Raw genomic sequence first — 25,904 nt, 5'->3', positions numbered from 1 at the left:
GTGGTTATTAAGGTCCTAGATAGCTCTGACAAAGTCTGAGCTTTGCTCAGTTGGGTAAGAGGAAGTCATAAAGGGTTTGAAACAGGAGTGGTCCAGCTTGTTATATGCACGCGCTTCCTGCAGATTTCTCCGAACTGTTAGCTGGAGGAAATCCTTTTGGTCTGTGAGATTAAGACACTCCGACGTCCTCACACATCAGCGCTGGAGCTGATCTGCCAGCGTGATTATAAGGCAAGTGGTGCCAACCCCACAGGAAGGCACGGAGAAGGGTTTGCCCAAGAGGAGAACCAAGTTAACCCCTAAGGAATGGATGATCGGCGCCCGGTCAAAATGGAGATGCGCTTTCGAAGCCACCAGAGCAGAAGCACACAGAGAACGGCCTGCAGGCCTGCAGCTGTCAGGATTCGTACCCACATTCTCGCCAGTGGGATTCGAGTCCTGGGTTCAACGTGGGGTATTACTGTCACCCTCACTTCTCAATGACTCGAAAAACACTAGGTTCAAAAAACCCCACGCCCGGCCCCCAAAACAAAACGCCAAGACAAACGACAACACGACCGTTCGGATAAGGGCCCGAGGAGGTGGGGGGCGGGGCCCGCGGGTCCGCCCACTGCTTTGGCCACTACACGGTCCACCGCATCCCCGAGCGCCCCGCCGTCGCGCCTGCGCACTGGCGCCCGCGGAGGCGGAGGCGGGGCAGCCTGCGGCTCCGCCCCCGGCGCGGCCTGTGAGCCGCTGAGCAAGGCTTTGCCTCACTTGCCCGCAGCTGCAGGCGGGCAGCAGCTAGAAGGGGTCGTGCGGCAGGATGAGTGCAAGCTCTGATCCCGTGGTCATCGTCTCGGCGGCGCGGACCGCCATAGGTAAGTGGCCGGCGTTGGCTCAGCCGCGAGGACCCCGGAACCTCTGGGACCTGCCGGAACCGGCACCCCGCGCCTTCTCGGGCAGGCCGGCCGACGGTCCCACCCGGTCCTCGCCCGCGGTACCCACTCCGCCTCGCGTGCTCTGATTGGGTCCGCGGGTAGAACCACCGTGCAGCCCTGCTCTCCCATTGGCTGGCGAAGGGAGGCGCTCTCTTTCGAGTCCTCTGGTTGGCCAGCTCCCGGAGGAACCATGTCAGCCCTGTGGCCGCAAGGGCGGGGTCGCTAGTGGTCCGAGCAGGGCCGCGTTGCTGAATGGAGGATTCCTGAGAATTGCTTCCCGGTGCTTAGTGCGGCAGAGATTTCAAAGCCTTGGGCGCGCGGGACTGTCGAGCCCTTTTGTTAGGGAAGCGTGGGCCCACCCCGTCTGCTGGCGCTTAGGAGATGGATGCGAGGGTTTCCCGCGGGTCCGCTGCGTACCCAGACGCGCCGCCTGGGCGCCCTCGTCGCGCCCGCCTTCCCTTCTGCCCTAGGTTCCTTCAATGGTGCTTTAGCCGCTGTCCCTGTCCGTGACCTGGGCTCAGCTGTCATCAAGGAAGTCCTGAAGAGGGCCGCTGTGGCTCCCGAAGAGGTGTCGGAGGTCATATTCGGACACGTTTTGGCGGCAGGTAACTCCTCGGAGGTCAGGTTCATTGGAAGCAGCCCGCCAACACCCCGCGCACACCTCCCGCTCCCGAAACTCAAGTGTTTAACTCCGGAGATCTGCTCCTGGAGTTACCTCTGCTGGAAGTCTTCCTGTCGCTCCCCTGCCATGCCCCTGTCCAGCTTGATACCCCGCGACTTTCCTGGGCGTTTCCTGATGAGCCCAGGCTAGACCACCGCCCTCCACTGTCTTTACATTTTTCCTTTTTTTTTTTTTTTCTAAGAGTTTATTTTTTTGACAGACAGATCACAAGTAGGCAGAGAGGCAGATAGGGAGAGAGAGAGGGAAGCAGGCTCCCCGCGGAGCAGAGAGCCCGAGGATCATGACCTGAGCTGAAGGCAGAGGCTTTAACCCACTGAGCCACCCAGGAGCCCCTGCCTTTTCATTCTTTAGAACCAGGCCCATCGGAGAGTATACACAGCCCTCTATGGGTGCCTAAAGTGTCACACATTGAACAAAAGTGGTGAATTCCTCCTTTGTGCCCTGCACTGTTCCAGGTGCTGGAATAGGGGTCCCACAACACAGGTAAGGTTCGGGCCCTCAAGCCTGGTAAGGCTCACTTCCAGCTCCTCAGGGGGCTGTCAATCCCTGGGTGGGGGCAGGGGAGTCACCAGAGTGCGCCAGTCTCACTTCCCACTGAGTTTCTAGATCCTTGACCACTGGCAGTTCTTAGACAGTTTAATAACTAGGTTCATGCTCAGGCAGCAGCATAAATTCTGATCCTCGTGGTAATTGGAAATGTTCACTTACGACCAACTTTTGTCCTTACCCTGTCTGAGACCTGGCCCATTTTTGCATATATTCATTTTATAGTTTTGTAGTTCTAATTCCTGATTCTCCTTTCTCTTATTGTCTTGAGGGGCCATAAAGTTGGAGCCTACCACTTTCTCATGACTCTCAAGGGCTTTAAAATATGTAATATTCTCAGACTGGCTGTCTTCAGCCCACACCCTCCTTCCTTCTCAGACCCATGATTTAGACTTCCTCAGATGCCATCGGGTCCCTCATGCCGGGTGGACCATTAGCTCTTCCACATCTGTGCTCCCTAGTGTCTCCACATAATTATAAAACAAATAATGGCTATGTTCATTGAGGGCCTGCTGAATACGGGGCCTTGACAGCACTGGGCTTAGTGCTTTCACTGCTTTACTGAGTCCTGTCAGTAAGTGCATTGAATCATCTTATCTCCATTTTGCAAATGAGTAAATGAGCTTTTGAGGGGCACAGTTTGAAGTGCAGCTAGTATTTGAATCCTCATCTGTCCTACTCCCTAAGCCTAGGTGCCCTCCACAATCTTGTTGAAAGATCACTGGAGGAACATTTCCTCGTTCTTATTAATAACTTCCTTGTGGAAAAGAAAGCTTATATCCATAAGCACAGACTAATCCGTATTCAGGGGCTAGACTGGCAGGTATAGAGCAGACACGGGCCTTTTTCTGTCTGGTTGGGAGTGTGACTTGGTTCAGCTTGGCTGGGAAGTGACAGGAGCTCAGTTGCTAATCTAATACTGTGTACTTTCATCTAAACATTTTTCCCTTCTGTTTGTTTGCTGAGCTGTCTCTGTGTTCCCTCTGCCAGGTTGTGGGCAGAATCCTGTTCGACAAGCCAGTTTGGGTGCAGGAATCCCTTACTCTGTTCCAGCATGGAGCTGCCAGATGGTCTGTGGGTCAGGCCTCAAAGCCGTGTGCCTTGCAGCACAGTCCATAGGCATAGGAGACTCCAGCATTGTGGTTGCAGGAGGCATGGAAAGTATGAGCAAGGTAAGGCCTCTGGAGAGACGGCAGTCACTGACCTCTTGCCAATAGACTCACGTCTGTGCCATAGCAGAGTAAACTGACACATAGCAGAGCTGAAACCAAACGGTAAACACACAAAAAAACGGATTCAACCTTGATCTCTATCTTTATGGTTTTATTTTTATATTTTTAAAGATTTTATTTACTTATTTGAGAGAGCGAGCAAGAGCATAAGCTGGGTTGGAGGCGGGGGGAGCAAAAGGAGAGGGAGGAGCAGGCTCCCCACTGAGCAGGGGGCCTGACACATCCATGGTTATATAGTCACATAGTCACAACAGCTCTTAGAGGGTAGGAGGTATCATTCCCAGTTTACAGATCAAGAAACTGAGGCCCAGAGCCAGAATTCGAATACAGATCTTCTGACTCCAAGTGTTTCCATTCTATTATAGCTGCTATTCAGTTGGTAGGAGTTAAAAAGATCCCCACCTAGAAATCCCTTTCCATTAGTTAATTAGGCCACCTGATGATTCTTACTATAGGCATTATGTCTTTTATCAGAGGAAGTTACACACTGTTGGCGTCATTTATGCCTTTATTTATTTTTGTTTTTTTAAAAGATTTTATTTATTTTATTTGACAGAGATTACAAGTAGGCAGAGAGAGAGAGGAGGAAGCAGGCTCCCTGCTGAGCAGAGAGCCCAATGCGGGGCTCGATTCCAGGACCCTGAGATCATGACCTGAGCCGAAGGCAGAGGCCTTAACCCACTGAGCCACCCAGGCACCCCTCATTTATGCCTTTAGATGAACTCCTCATTTAACAGATAACTAGTTGCTTCTTTAGAAAGAATAAATGAGGATCTTAAGGAAATCAGAATGGAAAGATTTGGTGATAAATGGAAATAGGGTAGGAGAGTAACAGCTTTTCAGGAGTAGAAATGGTAGAGTAGTCGGCTGATTCCAGGGGTCTCCAGGCCCCAGACCCTGGATGGGGAAGAGGATGGGCCAGAACTGGGGAGAAGGGTCACAGGAGGGTCTAGGTAAAGACTGAGGAGCCACTGGGTAGTTTTGAGTGGGATCACAAGGACAGATCTAGTGACAAGCAACCCCAAATCCATTTGTATTTCTTGTTTCCAGGCTCCTCACTTGATTCATTTGAGGGCAGGAGTCAAGATGGGGGAGATGCCACTGACGGACAGCATCCTCTGTGACGGCCTTACCGATGCATTCCACAACTATCACATGGGCATGACAGGTAAGGCACCCACGGCCAAAAACACACTGAGTGCGGACAGGTTTCCAGAAGGTCCTATAACCACTGGCTTTGCAGTTGCTCTCTTCATGAAGGACAGGGACCGTGTCCTGATCATTCTGTCTCTCTCTCATATGGAATGTAGAACTCAAGCACAGAAGAGACACGTCATTTTAGACTTGAAGAAACAAGCCCTGAGACGTTACACGCCCTTGCTTAAATGTATGTGGCAATGGCTCTGGGTCCAGGAGCAGTAGAAATCAGGTGGCAGTCTCGTGAGAAAGTGGGGGAAGGAGCAAGAATCAAAGGAGAGGGAACAGTGTGTGTCAGGCTGAGGCAGGGTGGCAGGGAGCCGTGGGGAGCAGTGAGAAGCATGGGCGTCTTGGTCACCCCGAGCGAGAGTGGCAGCAGGGGTGGCGGGAGAGTGTTGCCACACCCCAGCAGCCTCTGTGGGCGCCGTGCCGGGGTCTTCCTGGTTGTCGAGTCCAGGCCAGAGGTTCTCAAAGTGGGATATGACCGCCGACTGTCTCGATGTCACCTGAGGCTGTCACTGAAAATCCAGCTCCTGAGCCCTTTCTGAGGTGCTACAGGCTGAATTATGACCTTTGGAAAGTCCTGTGTTGAAGCCCAAACCCCAGGACCTCAGAACATGACTGAATTTTGAGTTAGGGCCTTTTAAGGAGTAATTTAGTTAAAGTGAGGCCTTTATGTGGCCTCTAATGCCGTCTAACTGGCAACCTTGTAAGAAGAGGACAGAATACAAGAGATGTGAGCTCGGGAGAAAGGCCATGTGTGGACACAGCGATGAGGCAGCCGGGAGGAGTGAGGCCTCAGGAGGAAACAGACCTGCTCACCGGGGACTTCTGTTCTCCACAACATGAGAAAATAAGTTTCTGTTGCTTAAAAAAAAAAAAAAAAAAAAAGCCTCAGGCTGCCATGATGTAGTAATTAGTAAAGACTAGACTCCCTAATACAGACGAATATACAAGTGGCCAAAATCTTTCAAGCTACTGCTTTCAAATGTTGACCACCAACAATCACATAAGACTGAGATTCCTTTTTTTTAAAACCCTGCTGGAGCCCTCATTCACGAGGACCTTCAAGAACCCTCCTTATTCCCACTCAAGGCTCAGCCCGCAGCACCCCACAGCTCGGGCTCTGCAGGCGCCTGGTGGGGGGTGTCTGGAACAATCCAAATTAACAACCACCCCCCACCCCCATTCTCTCTGGCTGTAGACAAAGGCTGTCACTCCTGGGAAGATCCAGCATGTTCTCCACAGTGGTGTAAGCATTGCCAGTGGCTTGGCCTCAGGGGCAGGTTGCAGGGGACCATTTCATTGGCTCCTCCCCCTCTCTTGCTGGTACCTCCTCTGCTCCTGGGGTGCTTGTTCTAACAGGGGTAGATGCATTCCTTCCACACAAACTGGTACCCAGGCCTTCCCTATGGAGCCCCCGTCTGATGCCTGTCCGCTCATTCCTCCCATCAGCCTTGGGAAACCCTCCCTTTTAGATTTATATGGAGGAGCGTGTTATGTTGTTCCTCCACTTCTGGTGTTGTAGCTCCCCAAGAACAAGGTACAGGGAGTCCATCTGGAACGGCTCCACCAACTTGGTGCAGACCAAGATCTTGTGCTTTGGGTCCGTGCTGAGCCCTCAGAATCACTTGGGATCGAGTCATGTCAGAGCCACAGTCTGCCAAATGTTCTCAGTGTGCCCATGTCTGGATCTTGGCCCAGGGGATGTAATAGACCCCAGGTTTGGGCGGGATCTGAAATAGTTGAGAGGGATGTTGGAAGATTCCTAATGGGGCATTGTGACCTCAGGTTCCCTCTTTCTGCCCCACAGGATCCTGTGATGAGGAAGGGGCGGGTTAATAGAGCACCTCTCTTTCCCCTACCCAGGGCAATTTCTTGCTGTTCTTCTGGGGTCCTCTCCCCAGGGGACCACTCTAGAGCTCCCCTGAGTGAGAATGGGGGTTTTACCCATGCCAGCCCCGCCTCTGCCTCGAATGCAGTCAGTTGTAAGACAGATTCTTCTTCTTCTTCTTCTTCCTCTTCCTCTTCCTCCTCTTCTCTCTTCCTCTTCTTTCTTTTTCTTCTTCTTCTCTTTTTTTTAATAGGCTCCACACCCAGCATGGAGCCCAAGGTCAGGCTTAAACTCTTGACCCTGAGATCAAGACCTGAGCTGAGAACAAGAGTCGGATACTTAACTGACCAGTTGCCGCAAGATTCTTGAAAGAAGGGAAAACCCTACTGTCACTGAGTTTCTACCTGGGGGGGATGGTGGCCACTGAACTGGGGAAGCAGAGGTCAGAGTTTGGAGCTGCTGAGATGCCTGGAGTTTGTGGGGCAGAGTACTAGACAGAAGGGAGCTAGGAAAGAAGCTCCGGAAATCTCCATAAGGGTCCCCTCAACTCTTGGGTCAAATACTCAGCTGTATAGGACAGCACCCTACAAGGTCTAGTAGAAACAGCTGCTAGAGGGTTGTGAATTGATTAGTTGGAGACCTAGGAGTTCTGACCATGCAGAGTAGAAACTTTACTGAACCCACTAGACACTCTACTGACATCTCAAAAAACCCACAGTTTAGTGGCAGTAGCACTCTAGCACCAGAGTAAGGATGATGCTAGACCCAAACTAATAAGCTTAAAAAATAAGCTTCAAAAGGTTCCAGACGATCTGCTAGTATGTTACTGGGAACGAAATTCAGTATACTTGCTAAGGATAACAAGATCCAGATGTTCAACAGTTTCTGCATACCTAATACACTACAGTATAGCAACTGTAATGTCCAGCATGCAGTAAGAAATTTCTAGACATTTACAGAAATAGGAAAATGTAGCCTAACAGGAAAAAAAAAATGGTCAGTGGAAACTGATCCCTGCAATAACAGATACCGGAACCAGCAGACAAGGTGCTATTTACCTGGGTTTAAGCATATAAAGGAAGATATAGGGGAAATCTCAGCAGTAAAAGGGGAACCGTCTGGAAATTAGAACTGCAAAGCCCACAATCTGAGATGAGAATCCCACTGGATGGCCCTCAGGGGAGACTGGAGGCAGAAGACAGGCTCAGTCGATCTATAGAGAGTAGGTCTTACAACCTGAAGAACACAGGGATCAAAGATGGAAAAAAAATAGAGCCTCAGTGACCTCTGAAGCAAAATACACACACGGAATAGGAGTCTCGGAAGAAAGAGATAGGAAACAGAGAAAATATGGAAGAAATAACAGCTGAAAATATCCAAATTTTATGAAAAACACAGTTCAAGCACAAGTCCTGGAAGAAAATCAGCAGCCCCGGGGCAGTCTCATACATCAAGGCATAAAGTGGTTCAACTACTTTGGAAAAGATTGGACAGTTTCTTTACCAAAGACCCATAAAAACATCACTGAAAGCATTGCACGAGCAAAGCAGCTTTATTCATTAGAGCCAAGACCTAGAGATGGCTCAGGGATCCATCAGCAGGAGAATGTGTAACAAATAGTTCTGTGTTCTTACCACAGAATACCACTCTGCAAGAGAAAGGAACAGACTTTAAGCGATCAACTTAACGGTATGAGTAAATATGATAAACAGAATGCTGAGCAAAAGACACTAAGTTGCATTTATAATTTATGCTGAAAGAAATCAAAACATTTGTTTTAAGGAGGGTGAGATAGGTAAGGGGCACGTGAGAACTTCCTGGGTGACGGAAATATTACATATGTGGGATATGTGGTTGCGTGCGTTTGTTAGAACTCATTGAATTATGCACTTCAGGTTTTTGTTTTTCACTCTATAGGTTTTACCTAAAAAAAGAAAAAAACTGTAAACAAGTACTGAGCTCTAGTTACGTTTGCTCTTCCCAGTGTTGTGGGACAGCTCATTCTGAAACTACCTTGTGTGTATTATAGATTCAAGCAGATGAGTGAATATATTGAGGCTAATGGGAGCCAGGTTTCTCACTACTGTAGAGAGAGTTCAAGTACGGCAAGGGGGAAGCGTGCCCTTGTGGCGTGAGAATGTATGCCGGGACATCAGTGTGAGTGTGTGTGAACAGTCCTGAATTACGTGTATAGAACTCCCTGCTAAACAGGCACGGAAACGGGGACATGCCAGGCATAGTGAGCAGTCCTAACACCCAGATCTTTGTCTCTAAGTACTTTCTCCACTAAAGGGAACTAAGGTTCCTTTGAGAAGTGGTTCATTCCAGGCTGGGACAAAATAAATCTCTTCCCTAGCATGGCCTTGGCAGGGGCAGCTGTCTCCCACTTGGCATCAAGGCTGCCCTCAGACCTCACATCATTAAAAAGAGGCCCAAGAGGGGAGCTTGGGTGGCTCAGTCTGTGAAGCATCTGTCCTCGGCTCAGGTAATGATTCCCGAGTCCTGGGATCGAGCCCCATGTCTGGCTTCCTTCTCAGGGGGGAGTCTGCTTCTCCCTCTGTCCCTCACCCCGCTCATGTTCTGGCTCTCTCTTTCTCAAGTAAATAAATAAAATCTTTTAAATTAAAAAAAAAAAAAAGTGACCAAGAAGTTCACTGGGCACCAGTCAGACCAATATGTCAAAGTTAAGTGCAGCAAGTAGAAACCCAGAGGCACTGACAGTAGGGCACACAGAATGTTCAGGGACCAGATCTTGATGCCCAGCTCTGGTTCCGGAAGCAGCCGGAAGACAAAGCCGGTGCTGCCCAGTGGCTCCCGGAAGTTCCTCGTCCAATAATGACAGTAATGGGTTATATGATTTGTTAAATGAAGTGAAAATATTTGAATCCATACTGATGTCAAGATGATAAATGGAGAGAGGGAAAAGCTCTTTCTAGTAGATGCCAGAACAGAGGAAGGCTGGAGTCGGAAAATCGTGAACGCGAAGAGAAGCGGGTAAAATTGGTTGAGGAAGACATTTCTTTGTGGTATCAAAATAACTTCCCCTGACTTCCTCATTGATTATAAATGGAGGGTCACCTGGGTGGCTCAGTGGGTTATGCCTCTGCCTTCGGCTCAGGTCATGATCTCAGGGTTCTGGGATCCAGTCCCGCATCTGGTTCCCTGCTCGGCTCAACAGGGACTCTGCTTCCGCCTTTCCCTCTGCCCTTCTCTTGTTTGTGCTCTCTCTCTTGCTTGCTTTCTCTCAAATAAAATCTTTTTAAAAATTATAAATGGAAAAGTAGTAACTTTACAGTGTAGAGAGACTTTAACCAAGTGATCAAAGCTTGCACCACCTGAGATAAACCAATGAGGTTCATCGAGATGGTCAGGCCAGTGGGATACCTGCTTTTCTGCAAAACCTTAATCTAATCTTGAGGAGACCTCAAACGTATATTGGAGAGGTTTGATAAAAGAACTGGTCTCTTCAAGAGTATCAAGGTAAAGAAACACAAAGGTAGTGTGAGGAGCTGTTCTCAGTAAAAGGACACTGATGAGATCGGCAGTGAAGATCCTGGAATGAACATACAAATGAGCCACAAAGGACATCACTGGGACACCAGGTGAAGCTTGACGATGGACCAAGGATTAAATAATAGGATTGTGGAAGTGTTAAATTTCCTGATTTTGAGAGCTGTGCTCATGTAAGAAACTGGCCGTTCGGGGGAAAGATACAGTGAAATTAAAACTTGAGGGATAAAGAGCCATGGTTATAACGTTTTCTCAGATGGTTCAGAGAGAGAATGATGAAGTGAATGGGGCCAAAATACAAACAGTTGGTGAATCTGCATAAAGGAAATTTCCGAAAGCTTACAGTTCCGTAGGAAAAGAGAAGGCAGGAAGGAAGCAAAGAAAGCAGATGACTTGTTAAGAGCCCTGCAGCCTTCCCAAATCCGTCGCCGGTGGGGGGCCAGAACCATCTCAGACTGTCACTGGGCCTGCTTGGGGCGCGGGGGGGTGGGGCAAGGGGGGCGTGGGGGGGCAGTGCTGGGTTACAGGTGAAAAACTTGAGCTTCTAAAAGCCAGTTCCTGAAAATGCTTATCTTTTGCTTTATTATTACTATTTTCTTTCACAGCTGAAAATGTAGCCAAAAAATGGCAAGTGAGCAGAGAAGATCAGGACAAGTATGCAGTTCTGTCCCAGAACAGGACAGAGAGTGCACAGAAAGCTGGCTATTTTGACAAAGAGATTATACCAGTTTTTGTATCTTCTAGAAAAGGTGAGTATATAGACTACAATGGTTTGAACCTTGATGTACCTATTTATAGATAAGAGTGATCCAAAAAATAATATACAGGAATGTTTATACATCGTGTCTTAGGTCTTTCAGGTTGCAAAGAAAAGGTTGATCTTGGGTACATCTGAAAATGGTGGGCTGGGCGCCATTGTTTATCGGGTGCTGGAGGGTGAGAACATGGGGCACTGTGTTGGCTCTGAGCACTCCTGGTCCCAGAGTGTCCACACTGGTCTGTAGATAGGGCAGGTTTTGTGTGAGAAACTGGAGCATTGGCTTATCATTGTTAGGAGGCAACAGCTGACCTTTTGCCCCTACAGGCTAAATCTCCTCAGACTCGAACACCCACTTCTTCCTGTATATGTCTGCATACAATTCGTGTTTCCTGAGGGTGCATGTTTTTGGGTCCTGTGCTGTTATCTCAGATGGAATGTTCCGGTCAAAGAGCTCTTACTGATCAACTGTTCTGTTACCAGTAACTGCTGTTGCTTACGTCCACCCTTATGAGACTGGCTTTGACGTTCCCTGATCCTGTCAGCTGTAACCAGCTAAGTCCTACACGCCGCACCTTTACCACCTTTCGCACAAAGAACTGCCTTCCTCAGAAAGGGCTGTGGTTGTGGAAAACACTCGAAGTATCTCATGAGGACAGTGCTTATAAAATCTGGGAACATGCAACTTTTATTATGTGTACTTTCCTGTTGGAATGAAAAGTATTTTTTAGTAAACCTTCTTTCCAAATTTGAAGCCTTGTGTTTGAGGACTGCACCATTCCTGGCACACTCACTGCCATCTTGGTACTAATCTTGGTTAATTCATTTTCTTTTGTTCAGGTCTCACTGAAGTGAAAACAGATGAGTTTCCTCGCCATGGGAGCAACATAGAAGGCCTATCTAAGTTAAAGCCATACTTTCTTACAGATGGAACAGGAACAGTCACCCCAGCTAATGCTTCAGGTTTGAGTTCCCAAAGGGCAGTTGAGGGGACCCATCTTCTGCTAGGCCTACCAAATTGATGACTTTTTCATTTCATTTATTATTTATATGCAAATTATGCTAAGACCTTTAGTTGCTTGAAGGGAAGATGTAGTTTTTCTTTATTTGATTATTACTAGCATTGCCCTATTTTTTTTTTTTTAAGATTTAATTTATTTGACACAGAAAGAGACAGAGATCACAAGTAGGCAGAGAGACAGGCAGAGAGAGAGGGGGAGGCAGGCTCCCTGCTGAGCAGAGAGCCTGATGTGGGGCTTGATCCCGGGACCCTGAGGTCTGGACCTGAGCTGAAGGCAGAGGCTTAACCCACTGAACCAACCAGGTGCCCCTAGCATCGCCGTATTTTTGACTTAACTTATAAAGAATGGATTTGACTTCTCAACATTCAAACTAGACATATAGATGAAAAAGCAGATTAGGGAACCACAGAGTTTGATCTTGTCTCTTGATGCTTTTCCAAAACCAGAAACTCCTGATGCCTTATATGAGAGCGAGGCTATTTCTTTTTTCTTTTTTTTTTTTTTTTTGAAGATTTTATTTATTTGACACAGAGAGAGAGAGAGACAGCAAGAGGGAACATAAGCAGGGGGAGTGGAAGAGGGGAGGAGCAGGGAGCCTGATGCAGGGCTCAATCCCGGACCCCAGGATGATGACCTTAGTTGGAGGCAGATGCTTACCTGACTGAGCCCCCCAGGTGCCCTGAGCAAGGCTATTTCATCTTTTTCATTACTCTTCCCTCCCCTTTCAATCTTTCCACTTTCCTCCGTTAAAATGTTCTGTGGTCAATTATGTCATATTGCCAAACTTAGCATTTCTAATTACATTGGAAAATAGGAATTATGGGGGTGCGCCTGGGTGGCTCAGTCAGTCATGCACCTGCCTTCAGCTCAGGTCATGATCTGAGTCCCGGGATCGAGCCTCGTGTCAGGCTCCTTGCTCCATGGGGAGCCGGCTTCTCCCACTGCCGCTCCCCCTGCTTGTGCATGTTCGCTGTCAAATAAAATCTTTAAAAAAAAAAAAAAAGGCATTATGGCAACTGACTTTGTCAAGATTATATATAAAGAAAAATTGAACACGTGTCTTCAGGTGTTTGAGAAAGTAGGCACAGGTATAGAACTGAGTGAGCATTTCAAAAGCGAGGACGTTCGTATTTTACAGGAATAAATGATGGTGCTGCCGCTGTGTTGCTAATGAAGAAGTCGGAGGCCACTCATCGAGGGCTCACACCGTTAGCACAGATCGTTTCCTGGTCACAAGTAGGCGTGGAGCCTTCCATTATGGGGACAGGACCGATTCCAGCGATAAAGCAAGCTGTAAGTTTAATTCTGAATGTTGGCACCTGTTCTTTGTTGGGACAACGAACGTCTTTGGGACCAGAACACCACGCTGTAATTCACTTTTCAGTTCCGCCTTCTCAAACCTTGGCTCAGATCCTCCACCCCAAAATGCCAAGGTTGAGCTTTTGTTTATTCCTCAGATTAAATTTTTTTTCCCCCTTTTATGAAAGTGTCCCCATTAGTCTTCAATGAGCTTTTTCATGTTAGTTGTATCTCTAGCCTGCTTCCCTGCCACAAAGAACAGCCAAGAACATTTGAATCTCCTGTTTTTTAGCGGAACCGATAAATAACGTAGATCATCTCACCTACACTTAACGTGTTACTACTTCAAAACTTTGATTCCAGGGGCGCCTGGGTGGCTCAGTGGGTTAAGCCGCTGCCTTCGGCTCAGGTCATGATCTCAGGGTCCTGGGATCGAGTCCCACATCGGGTTCTCTGCTCAGCAGGGAGCCTGCTTCCCTCTCTCTCTCTCTCTGCCTCCTTGTGATCTCTGCCTGTCAAATAAATAAATAAATAAAATCTTTAAAAAACAAAACAAAACAAAACAAAAAACCTTTGATTCCAGAGGGATGTTTTCTGTGTGTCTTAGAATGGTATCACTTAGGTTCATGGAGGAACCCTTAAGAGATCCTCCAATGTCACATAGTGTATGTTCTAGTATCTACAAGGAGGCGGCCACGTGGGTGTTTAGACCTCTATTCCATTAATCTTTCCCTTAGGTTGCAAAAGCAGGCTGGTCCCTGGAGGATGTGGATGTATTTGAGATCAACGAAGCTTTTGCTGCCCTCTCCGTGGCAATAACTAAAGAACTTGGATTAAACCCAGAGAAGGTAAACCTGAGCGAGCAGTCCTGAGGATGGTTAGCGGATGTGTGTTGCAGTGCAAATCTGATTGTAAACCGCAAACCCCAGGCACACACAGCTCTGTAGTGTGGCAAGCGGTGGCCATACGGTTACTAGGCGGACACTGAGAAGCTCCACTGGGACTCAGGAGTTATTTTATTGCTTCCCAGGGCGAAACCCCTGGACTCTCTTCATTTACTTCTGTCCCAGGGCAGCCTTTTCTGAGCTAGTAAGGTAGTCAGGGTGGATGTCACAGGGTATCAAGGTCCTAAGCAGTTAAAATGAAAGCGGAACTTGAAAGGATAGTTTACGAAAAGATAATTTAGGATTTTTACTCTATGTCCGCAGGATAAACGTATGTATCTTTTTCCCCTTAGGTCAACATTCAAGGAGGGGCTATAGCCTTGGGCCATCCTCTTGGAGCATCCGGCTGTCGGATTCTTGTTACCCTGTTACACACCATGGAACGGAAGGGTGGACACCGTGGTGTTGCTGCCTTGTGCATTGGGGGTGGGATGGGCATAGCAATGTGTGTTCAGAGGGGATGAAATTACTTAACAATTAATCATGCCTAAACACAACTGGAACTTAACCTCCTTTTAAACTAGTATGGTACTAAATTATAGTATGTGAGATCATAGGACCAACCAAAGTGAGGATGGAAACCATCTTTCATAAGAACCCAAGGCTTGACAGTTTACTTTTTTTAATGTGTAATACTCAACAAGAGAATTGCATCCAACATTGTTATAAATAAAGGATAAAGCAAATCAGTCATCAAGGGCTCCCGAGTGAACGGCATCTTCGTAACCTCCATGCTTGTCATCTTTGCTCTCAGGGTGTAATTTGATGAGATCATCAATTCGAAGAATGGTAATTGCAGCTTCTGTTGCAAACTTCAAACTCTTCACTTTCACTATGGTTGGTTCGAACACCCCTGCTTGCTTGTTGTCTCGCGGTTTACCATTAACCAAATCAAGACCAATCCTGCAATTTAGAAAAAACTATTCAACGGCATCTTACATAACGTACACCTACCCCATTCCAGCTCTTTACATCTGGCCACCCCACTCAAATGTTCATCTTGGGAAATGTTGGGACCTTACGGTAGACCCCTTAAGACTACAGTAGCTAATTACCAATAACGAGAAGTACTGAAAAAGTTGTAGGAAGAAAAAAAAAAAAAAAAAAAAAAATTTTTAGGAAGGTTAGAGGATAGTGAGGACACTGTTTCTAAACATCATTTAACATCTTACACAGGGACTGCTTAAGAAGGTTCAGATCAGCGGCGCCTGGGTGGCTCAGTGGGTTAAGCCGCTGCCTTCGGCTCAGGTCATGATCTCAGGGTCCTGGGATTGAGTCCCGCATCAGGCTCTCTGCTTGGAAGGGAGCCTGCTTCCTCCCCCCTCTCTCTCTGCCTGCCTCTGTGCCTACTTGTGATCTCTGTCAAATAAATAAATAAAATCTTTAAAAAAAAAGAAGATTCAGATCACCCCAAAACAATCCCCCCTGCATCTGTGGGACCCTTGTACAGGTACAGGGAATACCCAGAGAAGCGGGAAGATTATCTGGGGGTCAGAGATGCTAATTAAAATACACCCATGCGAATATAATCACTAGAATCATCTTTCTGGAGTTTAAAACAAAGTTAACTATCACAGGATACACAGATGACCATGAAAGAGACAAGGAAATTGTATGCTTACCATTTTAGATTTTTGCGTTCTGGATTAACCTGAGCCTCATTGTGGAAAGCTCTTAACTTTGCAACCAGATCTGTGGAGTCCTGGGCAGCGTTAACTGCCAATGTGTTCGGAATAACAAGAAGCGATCTGGCAAACTCCGCAATAGCAAGCTGTTCCCGAGACCCCTGGGAAGAAAGACAATGCACTGTCTTCACAAAACCCACAGCAGCAGCGCAGGTCTCAAGGGCATAGTAACCAAAGATGGGGGTCCCAGGCCCTTCTTAAAAAAACAGGTCATTAGATGTTCTTACCATGCTGGTTGCGTAGTTCTCAAGGTATATGGAAAGAGCTGCTTCTACAGCGCCCCCACCTGGAACCACGGATTTTGACTCCAAAACTCTTTTCACCACACAAAGAGCATCATGTAAAGAGCGCTCCATCTCGTCACACATGAAATCATTTGCCCCACGTAAGATAATTGATGCAGATGTGCGAGCCTTGGTGCTATTTAAAACAATAAGTTTTGTATCAGTATTTTTATAAAATAAATCTACATACAAATACACTGTAAGCACCTTAACTGAATCCTGCTAACAGTTCATTCAGACACAGCAGCAGTGTCTGGGCCAGGCAGAAGAGATGAAATGGTCACTCCATCTCCATTTACCACGGCCTAACATTGTTCTCTCCCATGCGTATAACCGCTCCTATCACTGCAAGACTAGAGCAGCAAATCAATGGGAAGGCCATCTACTTCTACTCATCGATAAAATCTGTACAGCTTCATAATTTAGAAAGCAGCTTACTTTTTGATCAAGATCAGCTCATCATCACAAATTCTCTCCTGTACCACCTCTTCTGCTTGCCCCAACATTGAAGCCTCAAAAGTTTCTTCTCCCTCCAAATTGGCCAGGGTTGACAGAACAGTTGCTATTAAAATAATGACAAAGATCTGTAAGTACTGTTTCCCCATGAACGTTTTCATACCTGGTCTTAAATTCAGAAACATTTATGATAGAAGTAATACACAGATGCAAGTTTAAGGTTTACAGTTAGGCATCAAACCACCGTCCTTTTATCCCAACATGGAACTATGTCATTTTGAGGTAAAGAAATTCAGCAGAACTTTTCCAGGAACACGAAAAGTGACTTCAAAAGATCTCTCTGTCGCGCGAAGCGTTAAGGGAGTAGAAAGTAAAAACTTGATGTTTCTGAAGCTGCTTACAGAGGACTTTCCAATGTAAAGACACACACTGGTGCTTATGGTAACGTGACACACCACAGTTGGAGCCAGCAGAGGTCCTACCTCCAGAAGCTTTAGCGATGCGTTTAAGGTCCCTTTTTAAAACTCTTCTAACGGCCATAGCGCCTGTCTCCACAAAATACTTCAGGCACATGTCATCAATTCCACCGGTGGTTAGAATAACGTTGGCACCAGTAGCCAGGATCTTCTGGATCCGCTCCTTGGTGATATCAGATTCTCTACAGAGAAATGAGAACCCAAAGTCATCTTCTGTGTTTATCCAGTTCTAACTTCCATTACGTACTTCCCACAAAATAAATGCACATTACATCATTCTTTCCCTTCTGTGGCCAAAATTTAAATCAATTTACAGAAAAGTTCAAAAAATTTAAAATTACCACTTGTGCCTTCCACCCAAATGGGAGTTCCTAACCAAAAACTGTGGTTAGAAAGGAAACAGTGACCCTGTCTTTAGGGATCTGGCAGGTAAACACTCAACCATGTTCTGGATAAGAGGTACTACAATGGAATGCAGAGATGGTGAGAGGCCAGACTCTAGCCTGCAAGGTGACACGAGGATAGGCTGAAGGCCCGGAGTTAAGAAGGGTACAGCACTGAAACGGCCAGTAGGACCAGAAAATGGAAAACCTTCTGTAGGGATGCTAGTATGTGGACTACTAACAAGTTTAGTATTTTTATTTATTTATTTATTATCTTTAAAAAAGATTTTATTTATTTATTTGACACAGAGAGAGAGAGATCACAAGTAAGCAGAGAGGCAGGCAGAGAGAGAAGAGGAAGCAGGCTCCCCGCTGAGCAGAGAGCCCGATGCGGGGCTCGATCCCAGGACCCTGGGATCATGCCCTGAGCTAAAGGCAGAGGCTTTAACCCACTGAGCCGCCCAGGCGCTCCAAGTTTAGTATTCCACTCCCCCTCTTTTTTAAAATATTTTATTTATTTATTTAACAGACAGATCACAAGTAGGCAGAGAGGCAGGCAGAGAGAGAGGAGGAAGCAGGCTCCCTGCTGAGCAGAGAGCCCGATGCGGCACTAGATCCCAGGACCCTGAGATCATGACCTGAGCTGAAGGCAGCGGCTTAACCCACTGAGCCACCCAGGCGCCCCCAAGTTTAGTATTCTTAAATACGAGTATTATCAAATCAGTGTCTTCAAAAGGGTCCCCTGACATCATGGCGGAGACTGCACTGGAAAGATGGAGGAATGAGGCAAAGAGGAAGTAACCTGGAGATCGAAGAGCATGTCTGACGAGAACAGATGGTCTGAACACAAGTCTCGGTTTATGGCCGAGGTGATGGAGAGAGACAGCCAATGACTCCTGGAGTAAAATGGTTCAGGATGACAGAGAATTGAGTTTTTGAAAGGTGCATCCTTCACGCAAGCTGCCAGGAGGCAGGGAGACACAGGACAGAAATCATAAGCAAGCTATGGGAAGGGATACAGATCCGAAAGAAGCAAAATACCCATCACTGAAACCATCTCACTTACCATTCAAAGAATTTTTAAAGTAGAATGAATTCAAGATGACCCTCAAATTAACCTCCCCGTGCATACTGAGCTAGATGCCACACTGCAGGCAGGAGCTGCGAAGCCAAGCGCATCCTTGGGGCTCCACCTTTGAAGCTTAAAGTCTGAGTCCTACAAACACACACAAAACCTGTGCAAGGCCCAGGAAGATCAAGTGAGGAACTCACAGCAGAATGGAATTTAGACTGACGGAGAAAGAAAAGCTTTTTTGAGAGACTGACCAGCTAAAGAGTAAGTAAAAAATTAACCAGTCAAAACCAGTAGGGAGAGAGTACATCACAGCACAGGGAAGAACATTATTAAGGACCAGTGGGGGAAGAGTCTAGTCCTAGAAGAACTAGGCCACACCTAGTTCCAGGTATGGCCAGACCACAGAGGAAAAAAAAATCAAAGAAATTAAAAAATCTGTTCCAGAGTAATGGGAAACCTACAAAAAGCTCTGCCCTTGGAAGTGATGAGGTCGTTGTAGCTGCTGTGTGGAAAACAGTCTGGGAGAGGGGGCAAGAGTGGAAACCAGGTGGCCAGCTTGGCTGTCCCAACCACAGTGGGCAGGAGAATGGAAAGTAGATGAATTTGAGATTTAATCTGATGATGAAAATCAAGTGGTTTTAAGTGAGAGATTAGAAGAGGAAAAGGCAGGTAAAAAGAGGAGTTAAGAATATTTCCTAGTTTTCTCCAAGGGTCCACATCACTAAAGCGGCACAAGCAGATTTATGTTCAGTTTTAAACACTGACTCTGCGATACATAAAGTGTTCATAGGTGTTTGGAGCTCTGAGAAACAGATTTGAAGTTTCCAGCACAGAAATAGTATCTGCAGTCCTAGAAGTGACAAGGAGTTATCCCAGGGACAGCAGAGCAGAGCCCGGGGCTGCCCAGGCATACAAATACCGAGGGGGCAGTATCACAATGCCATGGCCGTCTCTTCAAGTGTTTCAAGAAGGGAGTAGTCACTAGCTTGATGATGCTCAAATGAAGAATCGAAGTGTCTAGTTTTCTAGAATTTTACCCTAGGGACCAATAGTGACCTTAGCAAATGGTCCTCCACTGGAGAACAGACTAGAACTGGGAAGGAAATGAGAAATAAAATACCAGCAAACCGTTTTTGTGTAAAAACTTGGGACATCCAGCGGTAAAGAGATGGGGAAGGCTAGAGAGTAAGTGGAGCAGGATGTGAGTAGGAGGCTTTTATCTCTGGTTAAGAGAGCTACAAAGTGGCTGCAAGTAGAATTTAGAAAAAGAATGAGAAATGGAATTCGTAACTGGAGATGCAGCTTGAGTACACTTACACTAGAGGGACTGGCCTTTGGTGAAAGAAAGGATACTTTGTTTACTGGGAAGAAAAAAGTACACATGCAGATCTAAAGGAGTGAGCCACATCTTGGCAAAGACCTCTTGTAGGTTTGGGTCAGTCACTGTGTTTTATTTTTTAACAAAACCAACTAATCATTAAAATATGTGAAGGACAGGGGTCCAGCAGAAGCAAGCAGTCAAACTGAACTCTAGCTCTCTAGCATGCTAACTGATCAGTAACTATGTAGCAACCCTGAGCTCCTGGCATACAGCAAACATTCAATCAACACTATGTTGTTTATTTGAGAAATTATGTTTGTGGATAGATCTTCAACAATTATCTTCACGCATGAAATCAAAATTTTCATCGAAGTTATATCACCAAATCTATCTTAAAACACCAAGTCACCACCGCTTTCTAACTTTCCAGAAGTTTGACTTTGGTAAAGATTAAGTTTTCAGGACACTTAGGTGGCTCAGTCAGTTAAAGGTGTGCCTTCTTCGCCTCAGGCCATGATACTAGGGTCCTGGGATTGAGTTCCACGTCGGGCTGCTTGCTCAGCAGTGAGTCTGCTTTTCCCTCTGCCTCTCCCCTATACTCATTCTGCCCCCCCCCCAAATAAATAAGTAAAAATTAATTTTTCAAGTCCTCCAAGACCCCCGCACTTAAATAATCCCACTGCATCATCCCCGTCCTCTGCTACCGGGCAGCCGGTTGATTACTTGCCGTTATCTAGAAGTGTAACATTCCTTGTTTTTATTTTCTTAAAGATTGCACAAGCAGGGGGAGGGGCAGAGGGACTTGCAGACTCCCTGCTGAGAGCAGAGCCCATCATGGGGCTCTATCTCAGGACTGAGATCTCCACCCAAGTCCACATCAGACTTTTAACTCACCCAGGTGCCCCACTCCTTGTTTTTTGTATACTTTTTTTTTTAATTGTCACCTGCTCTAACAGAAGTCTAATCTACAAACACCTCTTTCAAAGGTCAACATACCTCTGTCTAATCTGGTCCAGTTTCTCAGGGTCCGTAATAACCACCTGTACACCAAGCTTCATTTTTGTTTTCTGCAGGCTGAAGTCCAGGCAAGCAATTTTTGCATTGACTATTCTCTTGGTCATGCCTATAATTGAACACATTAAATTCCTTTATAAGAACTGTAACAACGTTACATTTTATAAAATACGACTATTCTTAAAGCATAATTAAAGTAATAAATATTAAATTATACCAACTCTAAAGAGAGATAAATTTACATTTTTGTTACATTTAAACTTACAAATTTTTATGGCCTCTACCTTTCCTTAACTTGCATTTTTCCCAAGTTTTATGTGCTTACATTACACAAGCGATAAACTGAAAACCTGGATGTATACTTTCCTTTTCCCCTGGGCTTTCCTAAAGAACAGTAGGTGCTGGTCTTGGATAGATCACCTAAAGGATGTATATAGTACACAGTCTATAAAAAACAAATTTTAGCCTATAGTATCAAATCCTAGGCCTTACCCTGGGATCCCACCACACAGTTGAGTGCATAGCCACTGATGAGCAGACTCTCCGTCTGACTTCTCCCATGGGCTTTCAGAATATTAACGGAATTGACTGGGTAACGAGGCTGGCCTCTTACATCTGTGTATTTCACTGCAAGGACAGCATCTACTACCATACTGGCGAAGAAATCACCATTTCTAAGCCAAGGGTTAAGGAGAACAAGAACATGGAATGGATAACGGGTGCACACAAAAATCAAGGGACTTCAACGGCACTTCCTTTCAGCAATCTCATCAAAGAAACAAGCATTAACTATGCCTTCACAATGCCGGAATACTCTTGATCACTGCTCGCCATTCGTATTACTGCGACACTTTATTACTCCCCCCTAGAAAAGGAAGGAAGCAAACAATTTCAGTACAGTTTCACAGTATCAGCACAAAGACCAACCAAGATCTTACTTTTAAAAAAGCCTAAACTTGACTGAACGATCACAAGGATACATTCCAATGATTTTGGAAGACATCGATGTCTTAGCAGCATTGATCAGGCAATCTCTTCCAAGTTCATCTGTGTTGATAATTAGATTTTCACTGATGTATCGCACTGCCTCCCTGTTTGAAGTGTGTGGGAGAAAACACTTATAAGTTCACTACTCAAACTTTTTTGTTTTATCACTGTATCAAAATGTCTTAGGCACCAGTTTTCTGTTTGGCCATTTCATATAGGAGGAGGACACAATAAATCCTCCCTCTTCAGATCATGGCAATTTTATCTATCCCACAAGCATAGCCAACAAAATCTATTATTGGGAGAAAATGTGGCAGTCAAATGGGAAAAAACAAAGAACAAAAAACAAACCACCAGCCCTACTTCTTACTTCAAATATTACTATTAAAACAGCACTTTTTCAAAATAAAGTCACTAACAAGATTTAAAGAACACTGTTTACAACTGTAACATCACATAATGTAAAATTTTATCTGAATGCAAACAATCTTACTTGCAAGCAAGTCGATAGCCACTAATAACTGATGTGGGATGAATTTTCTGTTTGACCAGTTCATCTGCATTTTTAAGAAGTTCGGCTGCAATAATAACCTGTAGAGAAAATATTCATTGCTCTTGGTCTGACAGCATGTGAAATACATATGTAAAAACAACACAAAAACGATCAGCTATTATCAACACAAAAACGATCAGCTATTATCAGCTGGAAAAAAAAAATTGTACATTTGTTTTTGTTTTTGGGAGGGAGAGAGAATCTTAAGTAAGCTCCATGCCCAGGATGGAGCTGACATGGGCCTTGATCTCATAACCCTGAGATCATGACCTGGGTCAATTAACCGACTGTGCCACTCAGGTGCCCTATACACGTACACAGTACTTTACGTACAAATGGCCAAAGGCTGATAGCCAGAAAAGTGTTCTGGCTTACAAACCAGTTCTGTGGAACAACAGTAGAGAACTACACATCCACTACCTTCAAATATTTTAAGTGCTCAACAGAAACCAACTGAAGACTCTACTCCTCCTATAACCCATGCTATTTTATTTTAGATTATTTGGTTTATTTTAAAAGCCATCCTTCTATGTAGTGCATGTGTATACACACACACACACACACACACACACACACACACACAGACGAATATTACTCAGCCATCAAAAAGGGAAATCTTGGGGCACCTGGGGAGCTCAGTGGGTTAAAGCCCCTGCCTTCGACTCAGGTCATGATCCCGGGGTCCTGGGATTGAGCCTTGCCATCGGGCTCTGCTCAGCAGGGAGCCTGCTTCTCCCTCTCTGCCTACTTGTGATCTGTCCAATAAATAAATAAAATCTTAAAAAAGAAAAAAAAGGAAATCTTACCATGGACAAGGACATGGATGGAATCAAAGGGTATTATGCTAAGCCAAATAGCTCAGTCAAAAGGCAATTATCATATGATTTCACTCATGTGGAATTTAAGAAAACAAAACAGGATCATAGGGGAAGGGAAGTTAAATCAAAGTAAAATGACAAAAAAGGGTGACAAACTATAAAAGACCCAATCTTAGGAAACTGAGGGTTTCTGGAGAGGAGGTGGTGGGTGGAAGGGGTAACTGGGTGATGGGCACTGAGGAGGGCACGTGATGTAATGAGCACTGGGGGTTCTATCCAGCTGATGAATCCCTGAACTCTACTTCTGAAACAGGTAATACACTATGTGTTAATTAACGGAATTCAAATAATCATTCTTCTAAAGACATTAACAAATCAAAACCTCTGCTTCTGGGGAAATTATAATCACTTTATTTTTAATATTGTGAACAAGTTACTTATAAATTGTATTTATCATTTCAAAAGAAGTACGTTCCATTTTTTTCATGGTTTGGAGTTTAATCTAGAAATATAAACATGTCCTCCACAAACTACTGCCTGTGTCTTTAGACCAAACTATTATTTGTTCCTTACCAAATAATAGTGTTTCTATACTACAAAACACACTACATCAGTCTGCTGGGTGATCTCTGAGAAGTTGTTATTGTTCACATTGACTTTCTTGCACTCCTGTTTTGAACTCACGAGACTGCCTATCAGCATTTGACATAAAAATGTCTTTGAAAATAAAAAGAAAAAAGCCAATAATATTCTTCCCCTAGCTAGTTATAAATAAGATTGTTAGGATTTCTGGGTTTCAGGTAGTGGCAGAAAACAAAACTTAAACAAACAAACAAACAAACAAAAAAAGGAGGGGCCTGAACACAGGACCCTGAGATCAAAAAGACAGATACTTAACTTACTGAGCCACCCAGGTGACACAGAAAAAGAACTTAAAAAACAAACAAACAAACAAACAACCCCCCAACAACAAAAAAAACCTCTGAAAAAAACAAAAACAAAAAAAACCCACAACCCCTCTGTATGTGATATATGAGTATTTTTGCAGCTGAAAAACTCATGAAACTTTTCTCCCTCCTAAGTATGGAGCTTATTTCTGACTCAGAAACAAATGACTTACTTATGGCTTCACTTTATCGAAGTTTAATTTTAGGAAAACCATCTACAGCCATCTATCAGATGACAAACTACCTACCACTGAGGTGGTCCCATCTCCCACTTCTTTGTCTTGCAGATCAGCTAGTTCACAAAGAACTTTAGCTGCAGGATGTTCTACCTCCAGTAACTTCAAGATGGTTGCACCGTCATTAGTAATAGTTACATCCTAAGAAATTTGCAGGGAAGAAAAAAGACAACACAATCACCGGCACAGGGCATTTCTTAAGTTAAAGATACCCATCAGAAACCCATTATCACCTTTACTACACCTTCCAGTACCAGCATTGCGATAAAAACAGAGAATTCACATAGCTAAATGTTTAGGCACTGTTATTTTCCTTTAACGTAACAAACAGGCATACTCACACCAATATCATCCACCAACATTTTATCCAAGCCAACTGGACCAAGAGAGCTTTTTACAATATTGGCAATGGAAGCTGCAGCCATAACTGTAGAAATGAGAAAAAAAAAATTTTTAAATCCACTGCTCCAAATGACAGCCATTCCGGCTTAAAATAAGTACATGACATCCAACAGCCTCCGGATTTTCCAAATCTACAAATCTATCCTAATTAATTAAAATAAGATGGACAGACATCCATAACTTCCAGGTGCACGCGCTCTCAAGACGTTCAACAACAACACATGCCTTAGTTCGTAACGTTTGTTAGGATAAACTCAACTTAAGTACCACTCCGGCTAACGTCCAACCGAAATTTCCTCATCCAACTTCACTGTGAAAACCTGTCAGCGATGGGTGGGGTCAGAACGGGAACTGGACACCCGAGCGCCCGGCATCTACTGCAGGTTCTAACCAGTGGGGTGCAATGGGCACCCCACTGGGCAATCGCGGCCGTTCGCTCATCGGTAACATGAGCACTTAGGACCTGTCTTTTCTGGGTAACGGTCCTAAAAAGAGGCGCAAAGGTGGAGATACACGCTCCTGCTAGTTAGAATCGGAACCTAGGAGGCGCAGGGCACCCGGACCAAAGGGGACGCGAGGCGTGACCGGCACGTGTCACTGCGGGGAGCTGGCTCTCCAGGCCCGGGAGCGTTCTTCCAGCTCCAGGGCCTGGGCGTCCGCGGCCAACCACGCGCAGCGGCACAGACCCCCAAACCTGCAGGACTCTCCGGAATTCCTCGCCGGTGGGGAGAGGGCGCTGCCGCCCCGCCCCGAAGCGGCGAGACCCGCGCGGCTGGACCCCGGGCCCTCTCCCGGGAGAGAAAGGGAAGGCGCTGCGCCGCAGCCGCGGCCGCGGCCCGAGCGGGGTGGGGACCCGCACCGCCCTGGGCTCGACCCCGCACCGCCCTGGGCTCGACCCACGCCTCGTTCGTCCTTACCGTTCTGGGAGCGGATCGCCTCCCCAGTGCTGCGGTCTCCGAACACCGACAAAGGCCCCTCCATCTTCGCGGCGGGGTACACGTCGAGTTTCACTCTCACCGCGGACAACCAGTGTCTTGGTCCCAAGGCCTGGTGGCGGCCACAACGGCGGCGGCGGCTACGGCGTGGAACGGGCCCGAGCGCGGCCGCGGGGACTGCTGGGAACACCGCTCCCCCGGCCCGGCCGCGGGGCAGGGCGGGAAGGAAAGAAGAGGTGGTGGGGGAAGCGAGCCGTGCGGAAGAGCAGGAAGTGAGGTGCCGAGAGAGGGCGGACTCAGCATTTTCGCCCAATTAGAGAACGAATAAGAAGGGCGCGAAGGCAGGAGAACGGAAGTCAGGGTCTCGCACTGGAGAAGGAAGGAGGTGC

The 25,904-nt window shown here is 46.1% G+C and overlaps 2 protein-coding genes and 2 non-coding genes across 6 annotated transcripts; 1 reads left to right on the top strand and 3 right to left on the bottom strand.

Moving 5' to 3' along the window:
- Positions 1-688: 688 nt before the first annotated feature.
- ACAT2 (acetyl-CoA acetyltransferase 2) lies at positions 689-14,642 on the top strand. Of its 3 annotated transcripts, XM_032338566.1 has the most exons (9): positions 689-860; positions 1,391-1,525; positions 3,139-3,320; positions 4,431-4,548; positions 10,527-10,670; positions 11,519-11,641; positions 12,839-12,993; positions 13,737-13,847; positions 14,237-14,642. In XM_032338566.1, the coding sequence occupies exons 1-9, from the start codon at positions 806-808 to the stop codon at positions 14,405-14,407; spliced, it is 1,194 nt and encodes a 397-aa protein (XP_032194457.1). In that variant the 5' UTR covers positions 689-805; the 3' UTR covers positions 14,408-14,642. The 3 variants fall into 3 exon arrangements, with proteins under 3 accessions (XP_032194457.1, XP_032194458.1, XP_032194456.1); XM_032338565.1 differs by lacking the exon at positions 689-860 and having other exon boundaries at positions 1,129-1,525; XM_032338567.1 differs by lacking the exons at positions 689-860; positions 13,737-13,847 and having other exon boundaries at positions 1,120-1,525.
- On the bottom strand, positions 14,549-25,758 carry TCP1 (t-complex 1). The gene is made up of 12 exons (XM_032338561.1): positions 25,498-25,758; positions 24,520-24,605; positions 24,191-24,319; positions 22,118-22,215; positions 21,618-21,728; positions 21,130-21,311; positions 20,620-20,746; positions 16,851-17,026; positions 16,351-16,474; positions 15,856-16,048; positions 15,566-15,729; positions 14,549-14,846 (listed from the first exon to the last, which is right to left on the bottom strand). Exons 1-12 carry the CDS (start codon positions 25,559-25,561, stop codon positions 14,630-14,632), a joined length of 1,671 nt encoding a protein of 556 aa, XP_032194452.1. The 5' UTR covers positions 25,562-25,758; the 3' UTR covers positions 14,549-14,629.
- LOC116589618 lies at positions 16,160-16,289 on the bottom strand. The gene has a single exon (XR_004285377.1). It is a non-coding gene; the product is annotated as a small nucleolar RNA SNORA20 (small nucleolar RNA).
- Positions 21,816-21,953, bottom strand: LOC116589622. The gene has a single exon (XR_004285381.1). It is a non-coding gene; the product is annotated as a small nucleolar RNA SNORA29 (small nucleolar RNA).
- Positions 25,759-25,904: the final 146 nt, after the last annotated feature.

The sequence above is a fragment of the Mustela erminea genome, chromosome 4 (genome assembly GCF_009829155.1).
Source record: "Mustela erminea isolate mMusErm1 chromosome 4, mMusErm1.Pri, whole genome shotgun sequence".
NCBI lineage: Eukaryota > Metazoa > Chordata > Mammalia > Carnivora > Mustelidae > Mustela > Mustela erminea.
The sequence above is the reverse complement of the archived record's forward strand: the minus strand, read 5'-3'. Positions and strand labels throughout refer to the sequence as shown.

Coding starts and splice junctions, on each gene's coding strand:
- ACAT2 (XM_032338565.1), top strand. CDS start 1,306: ATGCGAGGGTTTCCCGCGGGTCCGCTGCGTACCCAGACGCGCCGCCTG. Junction 3,321..4,430: donor GCATGGAAAGTATGAGCAAG/GTAAGGCCTCTG, acceptor TCTTGTTTCCAG/GCTCCTCACTTGATTCATTT. Junction 12,994..13,736: donor TTCCAGCGATAAAGCAAGCT/GTAAGTTTAATT, acceptor TCTTTCCCTTAG/GTTGCAAAAGCAGGCTGGTC.
- TCP1 (XM_032338561.1), bottom strand. CDS start 25,561: ATGGAGGGGCCTTTGTCGGTGTTCGGAGACCGCAGCACTGGGGAGGCG. Junction 24,320..24,519: donor TGTTGGTGGATGATATTGGT/GTGAGTATGCCT, acceptor CAAATTTCTTAG/GATGTAACTATTACTAATGA. Junction 17,027..20,619: donor CTGGACCAGATTAGACAGAG/GTATGTTGACCT, acceptor ATTTCTCTGTAG/AGAATCTGATATCACCAAGG.